This window comes from Hypomesus transpacificus, unplaced genomic scaffold, assembly GCF_021917145.1.
Source record: "Hypomesus transpacificus isolate Combined female unplaced genomic scaffold, fHypTra1 scaffold_31, whole genome shotgun sequence".
Taxonomy (NCBI): domain Eukaryota; kingdom Metazoa; phylum Chordata; class Actinopteri; order Osmeriformes; family Osmeridae; genus Hypomesus; species Hypomesus transpacificus.
In genome coordinates this window covers 445,945-459,404 of record NW_025813837.1, presented here as the reverse complement: position 1 = coordinate 459,404, position 13,460 = coordinate 445,945, and the positions used below count along the sequence as shown (strand labels likewise).

The 13,460-nt window shown below is 43.0% G+C and overlaps 1 protein-coding gene across 1 annotated transcript; it reads right to left on the bottom strand.

The window, feature by feature from the left end:
- Positions 1-191: 191 nt before the first annotated feature.
- On the bottom strand, positions 192-13,069 carry tmem8b (transmembrane protein 8B). Its single transcript, XM_047015943.1, has 13 exons — positions 12,922-13,069; positions 10,905-11,094; positions 8,496-8,703; positions 8,074-8,207; positions 7,106-7,377; positions 6,095-6,474; positions 5,246-5,342; positions 3,249-3,372; positions 2,909-3,051; positions 2,267-2,445; positions 1,871-2,017; positions 823-939; positions 192-527 (listed from the first exon to the last, which is right to left on the bottom strand). The coding sequence occupies exons 1-13, from the start codon at positions 13,004-13,006 to the stop codon at positions 192-194; spliced, it is 2,412 nt and encodes an 803-aa protein (XP_046871899.1). The 5' UTR covers positions 13,007-13,069.
- Between the last annotated feature and the right edge of the window lie 391 nt (positions 13,070-13,460).

The following is a 13,460-nucleotide window of genomic DNA, read 5'->3' as shown; positions in this document are numbered from 1 at the left end:
AAATGTGACATTGAATTCATTAGAATAACTTTCATATCAATAGAATAATTAATACAATATGATAATACTAGTGATTATAATAACATAAAACTGTGTACTCAAGTATGCATATTCAAGTTCCCTGGCTTTTTTCCATGTTAAAAATACCAAGTGATACAAGGCAATAGAAAAAGTGTCAAGGATCTGAGCTATCAGCTGGTGCAGATGCTGTTGATGGAGATGATGTTTGGGTCGACCAGCCCCATTTCCTCATGCTCGTTCACGCAGAGTTGATAGCCACAGCTCCTCCGATGCTTCAAGGGTGTCACCTTGGTGTTGGCCTTGGCAGGAGGGGGCAACAGGAAGCCGACACTACCTGCGATCAGCATGTGCCAGATGCTATGGATGTAGAAGTAGTTCTCCTGTGTTTCCACGAAGGCGTACAGGGCCACGGCGGAGGTGGCGATCAGAGTTCCTGGGAGGAGGAAAAACACCCAGCGCTTCCAGGTCGGAGGGTAGCAGCGACGCCGGCGGACGGTGCGCACAGTCTAAGAGACACACACAGGAAACGGCCCACATAACAAACTGGTGAGGCATGAACCTACCAAATAACAAATAACAATAACAATATGCTGCTGTATAGATATTATACTTGCAATACATTCCTACATGCAATACATTTTTTGCATTCTGCAATGCTGAGGTTTAAATCGAAATACAGGGGGATACAAGCTTTCATTCAAATGTATCAATCTTAAAAATACAAATACATTATTTAAAAAGTGAATTTAATAACAGTGTAAGTTAAAGGCCAAGCAAGGTAACACCCGGCTCAGTGCTTACCCAGGCTACAGCCATAATCCCCAGGGCAAACAGGCTGGGCCCGAGCAGGTTCCACAGGCCGTGACGGTCCAGCTGCAGGGCCATGGACAGAGACATCGCCCCCAGCAGGTACAACACCTGGGGACAATAGGAGCAGCACAAACATGGTTACCCGAGACGAGGGTTAGTGGACATGCAGGCCTGGTCTTTACCAGGGTATCAAATTAGCAGCTTATTTGATCTTTGAACAGAAAGGCGATGTACTGTAAATCAAATATAAAAGGGATTGTATCCAAACAGCGCTGTATGCGTGTGTGTGTGGAAGGGGGGGAGAGGGGCAAAATCTACACAGTCAGATCTTTACAACATGTTAAGACATCGATGCTCTATGGTCACAACAACACCAGTTAAATACCGACATAAGAAAACCAGGTAAATTACTCGACCTTCCATTCTGTATCAGGAATAAAAATGTGGACCTTAGAGTGTCAAGAATTTGAGCTTCCAAAGTGGATTTGACCTAGCCTGGGTGCCAGCCAAACCTAGCCTCACAAAAACATTTGGTCGGGAAGATGGGTCTGGGGTCGCTCGGTTAGGGAAAAACGATGTCCGAACAAGAGCTGTTCGGACCAATCAAATTGTCAGGGCGGACTTTATACGATGATGGACGGATGATCATCAGTAACGTAATCAACCACGTCACCAAAGAGCGCTTGGGTTGAATTTGTTTTCAACAAACAACATACTACGTTGCGCTGATTGGTTGTAGGTCTATCCAATTGAGCAAAGAGGCTTTTTTTTCGGGTTCGGTTGAAACGCCCCATACTCACAGCCCAACAGAGCGGTATCAGACTCATATTCTGACTAGAATTATGAGTATGACAACATCAGGCTAGATTTGACCTCAATCTCAGTGGGTAAGCAGTACAGTGGGAATGCGCTCGTTACAGTAAAAAGGGTTTCAATCGTACAGGCTATCATACTCAGGCCTTCAACCGAAAGGCAAAGATGAAGCGCCTGATGACATGCAAATACATTGAGATGAAAAGCCTGTCAGCAATGAAAGCACCTGCTTGATGATGGACTTGAGCCTTGCCATGGCGATGACAGTGACCCACACGGACATGAGGGAGCCCAGGAAGTCACAGAACTGCAGCACGTCGTACTCCATGATACAGAAGACCACAATGCCCGGCTGGTCGCACGCATGGTAGAACTGCACCGCAGAGGACACAGAAGGAACATTTAATGACACTGAAGTGCATAAAACACATCAAATGCACTCAAGTGAAGGACATTCAGCAGTAGGTTGTTCCTTTCATGGCGTTGAGGGGCAGATTTACTGGTTCGAATCTCCCTTCTGAGAGAGAGACAACGCCATCCGTGTTCCCTGTTCACAGCCTGACCCAGAACCCCCGAGGAAAAACCACAGTGGCTGATATCCACATCTGCGGTATTTACTCACAGTGGAGAAGAACATGGTGAAAATGTACACCGCTGCCTCCAGCAGGTAGTGGCTCCGTATGGCTATAGCCACAGGCGGTACGAACATCAAGTTGCTGAGGCACAACAACAGGGTGGAGAGGAGCTGGAATCCATAGGAGTACGCCTCGGAGTTGTCCGTACACCCCCATCCCGCCCAGCCTAACAGTGGAAGACACGTTCCAAACAGTCAACATGGATACTGTGAACACAGAACCGCACCGAACTGCAGTGGCGTGTGCATGATACAAAGTTGGGAAAATTTATCATTCTTCTGTGACCATTGCAAGGATTTGCTAAGAGCAATGTTTATTGTTATTTTAGCTGTGTACTTGAGATAATTGTGTGCAGGCATTCAGCTTCATTTGAAGGTTTAATCTCTTGTTACATGGTGGCAAACGTTTTTGAGAATTTTGAACATACATTAAAACCTAGTTTGCTAGACACAGTTAAATACTCCACCACTGATTTATACCCAGTGACAATGGCAAACTATTGTTGACACTCACAGTGGGAGATTCAAAGCAGTAGGCATTTTCCTCAGTCATGTTCATTCCGTCTCTCAAGATTTGTTGGCACAATGTTAACAAAAGCATAACGTAATTTCGAAAAACGCTTCAGTCACCTGCTTTACATTCACACGCAGCATAAAGGTAGTTGTTGGTGCGCAGCAGCTTGCACTGCCCATACATCCCACAGTCATTGATGCACGGCGTCAGATAAGAGCGCAGGTACACCTCGGCCGTCACGTTGGAACATTGCTCAAACCTGAAAAACAGTTACACGTCACACGTCAGACATGGGTACTAAGACATGGGCAAAATGAGTTGATGAAAAACAACAACAATCACAATATCTATGTCCGATGAGTAGAAACTCTGGACTGATCAATCTGAAGAGAGCACCTTTTTTTTTTTACACGTTTTCACACAAATGCATGAGTGAGTTGAGAACCAGTCACTCACCCATGTTTAGTGGCACAGAGCGAACGCAGACTGAGGTACCAGGTGCCTGTTTGTGGGTACGGGATCCTGAGCTTGGTGATGTTGGAAGTGATGTTCACCGTGAGGAGAAACCCAGAATCTGATTCTGTTGGGGTGGAGGTGGGGGGGTTGAGACAAAGTTAAATACAATGCATCAAAGGTGCCTATTGTGTATTCATCTGGAAACAAAATCATGTCGTTTGGGGTTTCAGAAGATGAAAACTTATTTCTAAATCGAAGAAGATGAGGTGCAATGACACGGATTGTGTTATTTTTTAAGCAGTTATGAACTATGGACCTATTTAAATTGCTTCTTTGAGAATTCTGTAGAATAGGTGATAATGTGCAGTAATATCAGTGTTATCCAGTGACCTGTCAATGTTTTGAGAACAAACACTTCACCCCTCCAGTCCCCTCAGGGGCCATGATAAACACAAACTGTGGAAGCAGCTGAGGAAACATCAGTGAGGTCAAAATGGACCTAGGGAGAAAAATATTGTGCAAATATCCTCCAGCCAAACCCCATGGGAACTCTGTGTGGAGGGAGCCCAGACAGCTCCTAAACTGGTGCAGTTCTCTCACATAACCAAGAACCAGTCTGTTACTAAACCAGAGGTGGAGACTACATCTACTCATTTAGCAGACTTACCAGAACGATTTACAATAAGTACAGGGACATTCCCCCGAGGCAAGTAGGGTGAAGTGCCTTGCCCAAGAACACAACGTCATTAGGCACGGCCAGGAATCGACCGGGAACCTTCTGACTACTAGCCCGATTCCCTAACCGCTCAGCCACCTAACTCCCTAGGGAGTCCCTAGACTCCCTATACTACCAAAGGCAATTACATTAACATTAAGCCAATGTCACTGACAGAGATATTACTGTTTATTATCACTGGTTCTACCAAGTTCTGAAGTAAACCATTCTAATAAGGCCAAAGTCCAGTACAGTGACTCAAGACATGCACAGAAGCCTCTGCAATGCCCGTATCAAGAGAACGCCCACCACTACTATGTAAAACTTGGAAATGGACTTCATAATTTCCGAACGGCCCAATTAGGATAAAGCACTGCTCTGCTCAGATCGCCACTCAGGGTGCATTAGTTAGGCACTCAAATGACTCACACAAGCAGGGATGATCAGAGCTTGCAGCAATGTCATTCTTCAGAGATAGCTTTTGGAAGGCCTATGACTAAGTGGCTCAAAAGTGGATTTACCACGCCTCTACGTCCCTTGTGGGACCGTGTCCCAAACCTGTTGTGTAACCATCTGGTGCCAACCAGAAAACAAAGTGGAAACTGCTGAGGCGAACACCTTCATGGCTGCTGCTTCACAGGCGTGTCCCGCTAGAGCAGAGGAAACACTCTCACACTGACAGCACTTCAACTTCCTCTGAGGTGCACAAACGCATCCCATTCACTTGAATCAAGTTTGGTAGTTGAAGAGGCTATAGTGCCCGAAATGGTTCTTCCTACAGGAACAGACAACCCAGGTACTCCAACAGAGCCCTTTCTCTCTCGAGGCAAGCCCTCTACTGGCTTTACACGCGATGCCACTTCATTGGTTGGCTCCGGGTTTGCCAGAAGCCAAGTGCCAGATAGGAACGGCAAGTTATCCTACCAATGAGACATGGTTGTGGTGCCATTCTATGGGTTGTCAACCCTATGAGAAGAACTTTGAGCTCCTAACAGGTGCTTTAGTCACATGATGATGCCTTCCCTTCTCTCATTGGATAGGGGCACCTTTCTTACTCATTTGTTGAGAGCGTACATTCAACATTCCTCTGGCCTAAACACATGACTACCCCACTACCTAAGCAAAGTCATTTGTATTAACTGTGTCAGTAGACATAACCATGAAAAACATGTCTTCCTTTTTTCGCAACTTTCAAGTTCCTATAAAAACCAGCCTGTTTTTGTAGGAACATACCTGGGGCAGGTTACCCGCCTACACATTGTGAATCACAACTTCTACTTACCAGATTCACATTTCGGGGAGGTATCGTCGTTTTGGGACATTGGCATTCTGTGATTCAGGCACCCAAATATGGTTATATTCTCTCCTTTCAGTGAGGACTGTGGGAACAGTAAGTGCACACAAACATGTCATGAATAAGATATGAGATCCTTAGGATAGAAAATGTAGTTGAGCTGGGGAGTCAAGCTTAATATGATGGTTTCACCGTCTGTCATGTATTAAACGTGGCACTCAAATGCAACATTCACTTGTTTTAATTATTGTAACTCATCATATTGCCTCTGCTTCCCTGCAAGCTTGTGGTCTTACAGCTTGCTGACTGTATTGAACGACCCTACCCTCACCAACGAGAGCATGGAGGGGTTTGGAGGGATAGAGGCAGGAACGTCTAGTCCCTCAGGTGTGTACCGAAATTCAGCAAGCTGAAATTAAATGCCATTTCTCATGGTGAAAAGAAAAGCCTCAGGACCCAGTACTATCAATATAAAACTTATTAAAAAGCACAGACTCCCTGGAAAAGGCCATCAAACAGTCCCCAAAAAGTTCCCTCTGTCTGCAAGACCAGACGGAGAGCCAGCACAGTGGCATGTATTCAAGGAGCATAAGGCAAGGTCTGCAGACCATCCCTGACTGCAAAGTTAGCCCTGCAAAAATGGGCACAGCCCGTCGGATGAGGTCCTCCGCGAGGTTCAATGCAGTCGACATCAACAAAGAGATTGTTACGACTTGTCTTCAGGCACGATTTGTAACACAAAAGGGTTCCAATTGAACTAAACTGGTAGCAACCATACTAGACTCTCATCATATGAACAACCCTTTAAAACAAAGCTTTCTTTTCGATCAGACTTACCGTATTAAGTTTTAGCTCCATATTTAGGACTCCTCCACTATCCAGGACGGGCAGAAGGTTGATGGCGAAAACAGCAGTCCGGTCTGGAGGGATGGATATGTTGGGCCCGAAGAAGACGTAGAAGTGAACAGAAAAGGTGTCCAGCTCGTTACGAAGTGTGGGGCGGATGGGCCAGCACTTATGGGTGTCCGGAGTGTGGGCCATGTAGGAGATGTTGCCACCAGGAGTATTTCTGAGGGTCGCAGTGTTTGAGAAACTGGGCAGGTGGGAGGCGAGGAGGGTGTCAGACAGGGAGAAGCCCATAGCCGTGCCAAAGGACTGGGGCATATTCAGAGACGAGGCGCTTGGATAGTCCTTAGAGACACTGGGCTTGGAGCAATCTGGTACGGCACATAAGACATATACTACATGTGAGAGAAAATACGCAGGAGATGGCAACAGGCCAGGATCATGATCAGGGTGGTCATACATGTAACACTGTTGACTTCAAAGCAGGGCTTTGATAGTAAACAATGACTGACTTTTAACCAGCAAACAGCTGATGTGTGATACCTCAGGGGTGAGTGGAAGTGGTGTTTTTTGCTCACCCAGGCCAACACCTTATGGTGAGGATTCCTTTACAAAGGCAAATGGATAATATCCAATTTATGGTATGCTTTAGTAATCCTATTCTACAGAGAGCCAAAGTTGTAAGTGGAACCATTTTATATTATTTGGGGTCCTGTGTAAAAGGAAACCCTGTTGTGATTCCCAGTATTGCCATACTCTTTTTAGTTTCAGTTTGTGTTTCAGATTGTATTTTTCAAACATGTTTTCACTCTGTAAATTGAGTAGGCCTAATTATGAAAAAAAATGCAAAAATAAATTGTTAAGTGAAGTGAATATGAATACTTTCTGAAGCCACAGTCAGCCTGTAGTCCTACAAAGTTATATCGTAAACAAGGATACATTTCCCTCACGTTTCAAAACCACCACAGGCATCTGAACCAAACGTCCTCAGGAGTCACTCACCTGTCACTTGCACTCCTATGCGGAAGAAGATGCTCGAGTTAGTGACAAATCTCTCGACCAGGATGTAGTACCACTGCTCCCACACAGCCAGTGGTGTGTGGAGCTCACAGATGCTCTCCTCCCTGCAGTCCAGGGCAGTGGAGTCGTGCACTGGGGGGGCCCGAGCCCTCAGCTTCACAACCACTGGACAACCCCCATTGCTGCTCTTACTGCTGGTGCTGCAGTTGACAAGCTGCACCTTGACTTTAGAGACGTAACTGGGGATGAAGACTCTGCCGGATGAGAAAGAAAGAAATTAAGTGTTGAGGAAGAATTGCTGTTGTTTCATAACACCATGTGTGTTATTTAATTTGAGAAAATGTATGCCTACATTAAGGATGATACAGCTTTTTAATTGTATACATGTACAGTCACATATTACACAATGATTAAACAGGCCCCAACATTTCCAATTACTTTTGATATTGATTGAATTGATCTCCGGGTCTACTGCATAAACAAAATTGTGTATCAATTGTGTAAAAGAGAAAGTTGCAGCTTTCTACGGTGAAGAAATTGTTAATGTTTAAATCGAGATGGACGAAAACATTTGTGCAATTCTACACAATGAAGAGTGTAAAGCAGTGGTCTTCAACTGTGGTTCTCAGGGCTCACTGTCCTGTATGTTCTAGATGCTTCAACACACCAGATTCAAAAGCATGGTCGTTATCAGGCTTTTTTTGCAGAGCGTGATATCAACGCATTCATTTGAATCAAGTGTGTTGGATCAAAGAAACACAACAAACTAGACAGTGGGCCGTGAGGACCAGGGTTGAAGACCACTGGTATAAATAACTAGTTATGTTAAACAAAATGGTCACGCTGGAATTTTTAGATGGTGTCCCTGGTGTCTTATGTTTTCTGGTTGGTTCTGTGACATTTGTAATGCTGCACCTTCCTGAGATTGACTATGTTTCAGGCTTACTCACTTGTAAAGCACAGATCTGTTGTGAATGGGGATCATCTGCTCAATGAAATAACCAGGGTACAGCACTGACAACCCAATGATCCTCTGAACAATGAGCTGCGGCTGGAACAGGTACTGACATTCTTCATATAGACCCTAAAAACAGAGATACGAGGAGTATGGGTTATGGTTAAGACACAGAGGGAAGGTACTGGTTCTAGATTTAACCGGATTTTCTGTTAATGGAAGATGGAGGATGTATGTTGTTTTGAAATGTCACACGGGACACAGTATGAGGAGCCAAAAATAGCTATCAGGATGTGTCTGGATCTTTAGTGCTTAAGCACGTCATTAAGGCACGGCAGCGTTGCAATTGGACGTTCTCACGTTAGGTTCTGTGTTCTACCCCCCCAGAACAAGGGTGTCTAACAAAATGGGACTAACCTTGACCGAGATCTTCCCCTCGTCTTTGGGTAAATGGGCTGCTAGGAACCAGTCCCCAGGGAGGGGACTGGTCACGTTAAACACCCCCGTGGTACGATTTGGAAGAATCCACGTCAGCGTGACCGCAGAAGAGCCAGGTACCATGGTGTCGAGGGGGAAGTGTGTGTGAAGAGGGTTGATCACTGGAGGCGCCCCGGATCGGATGTATCTATAGAGCAGAAAACACAAGGTTGAAACACTCCGTACGCAAACCTTTCTCACGTGCAGTGACAAACTGGACACCGACAGAAAAAACTGGCCTAAATATTGCATTTGATGGATGAACATGGGATAATATGGACGACCTAGCTCCGGAAAAGCTAGTTATTTCGATCATGAAAGACAGCAGTGAGATCTTATTGTATGTGGGTGCCACAATCATGAATGCTCTTTTACACTTGACTTTCAGCTTGTCGTACATGGATTTGAGGAATGTGAATGAGGGGAATCAGAGAAGGGTCACTAGAGTCCCACCCCCATGCTGCAAGACAGCAGGCAACCCGACAGAGAGCCGGCTGAAATATGGAGTATATTACATACACAACATAAATCTCATCAGCGAACACTTCACACGCAAAGATAGATAGTTTTGCATTTGATCCACTAGAGTTTCACAGTATAGGAAATATATTGTGCGTATAGTACATACCTGAGGTACTAGACGTTCCTGCCTCTATCCCTCCAAACTCCATCTGAGGTCTCTTAACCTGTCTTTGCATTTCTCAGGTGTTCTTGAGACCCCAGATGCAGTGACAGCCATTGTTAAATCCTCGCATGCGGGGGATGTTGACTCGAGTGTCTCCATGAATCTTCCATCTCAGCCTTTTTAATTTCGTTTTTTAATTTAGACAGTGCAGAGACTTAATCTCTGCACAGTCACTCATTTTCACACAACCCCATTTTGTACAGCAACTGATTGGTTAGAGGCACCAGCCACTTTCTCAATTATGCAATTATTGCCCCCACATGGAGGAGCCAGTTTCACCCACTTCTGGACTAATTGCGTAAAATACCTAATTCTTGTAATTTGCGAGTTATACAATTGTGTTAGAGTAAACTATACACCAATGCCTTAGCTTGCACACCGGGGCATTAGACCCCAGCCCGGGGCATTAGACCCAGAAGCTTTTGCAGTTCCTTGTTCATGGCCAGTTTTACCCTGATCCGGCAAAGCCAAGTAAATATAATAAAAACCCTTGCAAAAGCCAAACACAAAATGTTTAAATTGATTGAACGTGTGAAAATGTAAAGAATTAAAAATGAATAGTGATGGAGTATAAATTGAGTAGAATTGTTAAAAGAGATCTTTGGATTGTGACAAATGTGGGAGGGGCTAAAGGGAACAAATAGGAGAGGCTAATTAGCTTTGGGCATCCATCAGGCATGTCCTGGTTTTCAAGTCTGCAGGTGTAATGTGCTTGACCTTATACTGCAATAAAATGGGAACGAGAAACAGTCAAACCGAGCCCAGGTTAGGCCCTTCACTTTCTAAGAGCAATTAAATACTTATCAAACTATGAACTAAGATGAACAGATAACCTTTGTAGTGTACTGATGTCACTTATGTGTTATTGTCATGAATATGAATTGTCATTCAGTATGTATTAAAACGACAATAATTGAATCCTTAATCATAACATTTGCAGTAAGACTATATGTAACTGATAATACAAACTAGTTTATTGAACATGTGTAATGCAATTATACATATTACTTAACACTCTCTTATTACAATTACACAACTAAGGTAAATAATGATGTCAACGATCGATCACACTAATTTGAAAGGTGGGCAGTTCTTGGAATCTATTGAAGCAGATTGCACATATGAGACAGTTCAGTATTAATACACATGGAATTTATTGAAGAATAAATAACAAAATCAAAGAAAGAAAAAATGAATAAACGAATAATGATGAACTAATAATGGAATAAGCAAAATAATAGCAAATGCAATGGATTCAATGGTGGAATGATAACCAGTCAATTTATGGAATGTCAGCTGGTGAGGTAACAAGTAGATTTATCCACTACGAGAGAGAGATTGGTTAGGATAAATAGTCTCCTCAGAATATCCTGGTATGTCGACAGAATTCTATGTGCTACAATGAACTTAAGACACAGCAATAAGATTGTGGGAAACAAGATATGATCTAGCAACAAGATTCTAATAATTGATTGAAACAAACTAGAGCACTTGTTGAGGAGAAACCAGGTTGAGGCCACCAGAAGTTCCGTGGAGGCCGCAAGGCGAGGCTGAAGGTCAATCCAGAGGATGTGGATTCTGGGCTCGAAGCAGTGATGGCCGAACAGCTTTCCTGAAATCCCTTTTATTACCCAACATGCATTTGAAAAGCTTGCATCACTTACACAGTCACATTGCGATCAGGGCAGGAGTCTCCGAACGTTCCTCCTTGTTCCTTAAACGTGATGAGATTCCAGACAGCCATCACAGTATCATCAGGCACATTGAAGTGAAACAACTCAACGCTCGTGAAGGACTTGAAAGCGTTGAGTTTGCGAGGCGTTCGGGTGAAATAATCTGTCACAAAAAGGCAATCTAGGAAACAAAAAACGAGAAGAAAGTCAGTTGAATGAAAGTCATTTTTGAAATCCAGTGAATGTCAAACGTCTATTCAAAAAGGACATGGGACTCATCTTGCTTAGTCTATTGAAACACCCAGCTGTCAAAACATAATTCTCACATTACAAATGTAACTGGCAAAATGGGCATGAATTTGCACACAGAGCACTAACTAGTTGGAAATGCCTTTCTTCATTAGAAAGACAATGCTTCATGTCACTGCAGAACAATGCATGTCATTGGTTATATTTCCCACAGGCTATGAGGTAGTGGGTAAACGTTACTGTCAAGTTGGAAAGGAGGAGAAGGAGGTGTCGCGAATACAGGAACATGCTTGAGGACTGGTTTGCACGGAACCACCTGCAGCTTAAAATGGCAGACCTGGAGGTAGTGGGTGGTTTCAGGAAAAGGAGTCCACCGCCAACCCTCTGAACAGTTCATCCAGTGCGCTGATTGATTGGTTGAAATTATTTAGTCATGCAGATAGGCTTGTGGGTGTACTTGGAAATCAGGCTAAAATGGACTGGAAATGGTCAGGCCACATATAAAAAGGCCCAAAGCAGAATTCTTCAGCGGATATGTGGTCAACTTGAAACAGTTTGGACTGGGAGAGGGACATTATGAAGATTTCCTTCTGACAGATTTTGCTGCTGTTGCAAGGTTCTGGTCTCCATCAGTCCCCTGTCCATGTAGTCTGTTTCTGCACTCCCTCTTCACCTCATCCTCAGCCATTCAAGTTTGACATTTTCCACTCACTTTAATTCATTACTGTTCAAACATCTATTTGGAAAACTATACTTCAGTAAAATCCATAAACCTATATTTTAAATTATGTTGTTGGTGTGTTATTTGAACTTGTGCATTTAAACACCCATTGTCTCTTTCTGAATGGTTTAATTAAGCTCACCATAGCGTATTTGTATAAAAGGATGTTCGCTTGTAAGATCAAGATGGTAATTAGCATCCAAAATGACAGGCTTCAAATAGAATAAATAGGACATGAATGGTACATGTGGAGGCAAGTTGGATTAAGTCTACAAAGCATTGAGCCTGGGCACTCAAGGAATGTATTTCACTATGAATCAATGGATCAAAAGTTCCAGTGCAATCCTTTCTGTTGAGCTATACGGTTTTGTTGGTGGAAACCTAACCCTATGTAAACAAGTTCATTTTACTACAAATCCAAAACCACACAAATGTAATGTCTAGACAGAAAAATTGTGTTATGGAACTAAATGACAGCCAATACATGGCTACCTCTAGTATGTATAGAACGTATCAAAACATTATGTCAATCTTAAAAATATGATTGCGCATCTAGTTCGAGGAAACCATCATATATTCACTCCAATCATGAACAAAATCTGTTTTTTTGTATTTTGCTCTTTTGTCTGAGATAATGGATGCTACACTGATTTTCGTGTAGTGTAGGTTAATTTCAGTTTGAACATCGGGCAGAAATCTCATTTGAATTAAATGTATGATGGTGTAACTATTCTATGACAGCAGTAATAATGACAACAAGATGATAATAATGATGTTTGACTTGTATCACGGCATTGGTAAAATATGTCACTGTCACAACATTTTAGATTTCAAACTCGTTTTAATACACGAAGACGACTGCAATTTCAATTATTTTAAAATATTAAATTCAACAATCACGTTACGATTAACGTTAAGATTAACCACAATAACACTGACAAGTTTGTCTATTATCTTTGTGTGTTTCAGGACCGCGATAAAGGCAGTTCCTCTGCGCAAAGGTTTGATCGGAATCTATAGCACCATTAAATGACTCACCTCCAAAAGAGCTGATATAGGTGTTAACAAGGAGCAGGAGATGCGGATAAAATAATCCAAATGAACTGAAGGCGTGGTTCCACATTTTAACTAAATATTTTTTAGGTATGGAGAGGAGAGGTTATACCGCTATTTTAGATTATGGAATATGCCCTCACAAAAACAGCTGTTTTCACATGACGTAATTTAGCTTGCAAATCTTCGGTAGACCCGCCTCTCTTTGCTGCGATTTGACATTTAGAGAATTTCAACCGCTTCCATTGGAGTAGCAGTCAAGTCAGTAAAGTGGAACAATAAACCTAAGCATGCCCCTGACGTTTTAGAGGCGTTCAATTGATAAGAAACTACACTAGCCTACCGTTTAGATAGCCTACATTTTTATATTTATTTGAAAACTGTAAACTGCATAATAGGAGGGTTTAATAATCCTCTAATAACCCTAACCCTAACGCTAACCCTGCTCAAGCCTATCTTCTACTTTACAGTGTCAGAATGTGAGGTGTCCGTTTTTGGGATGTGGAATATATGCCCAAGATAAT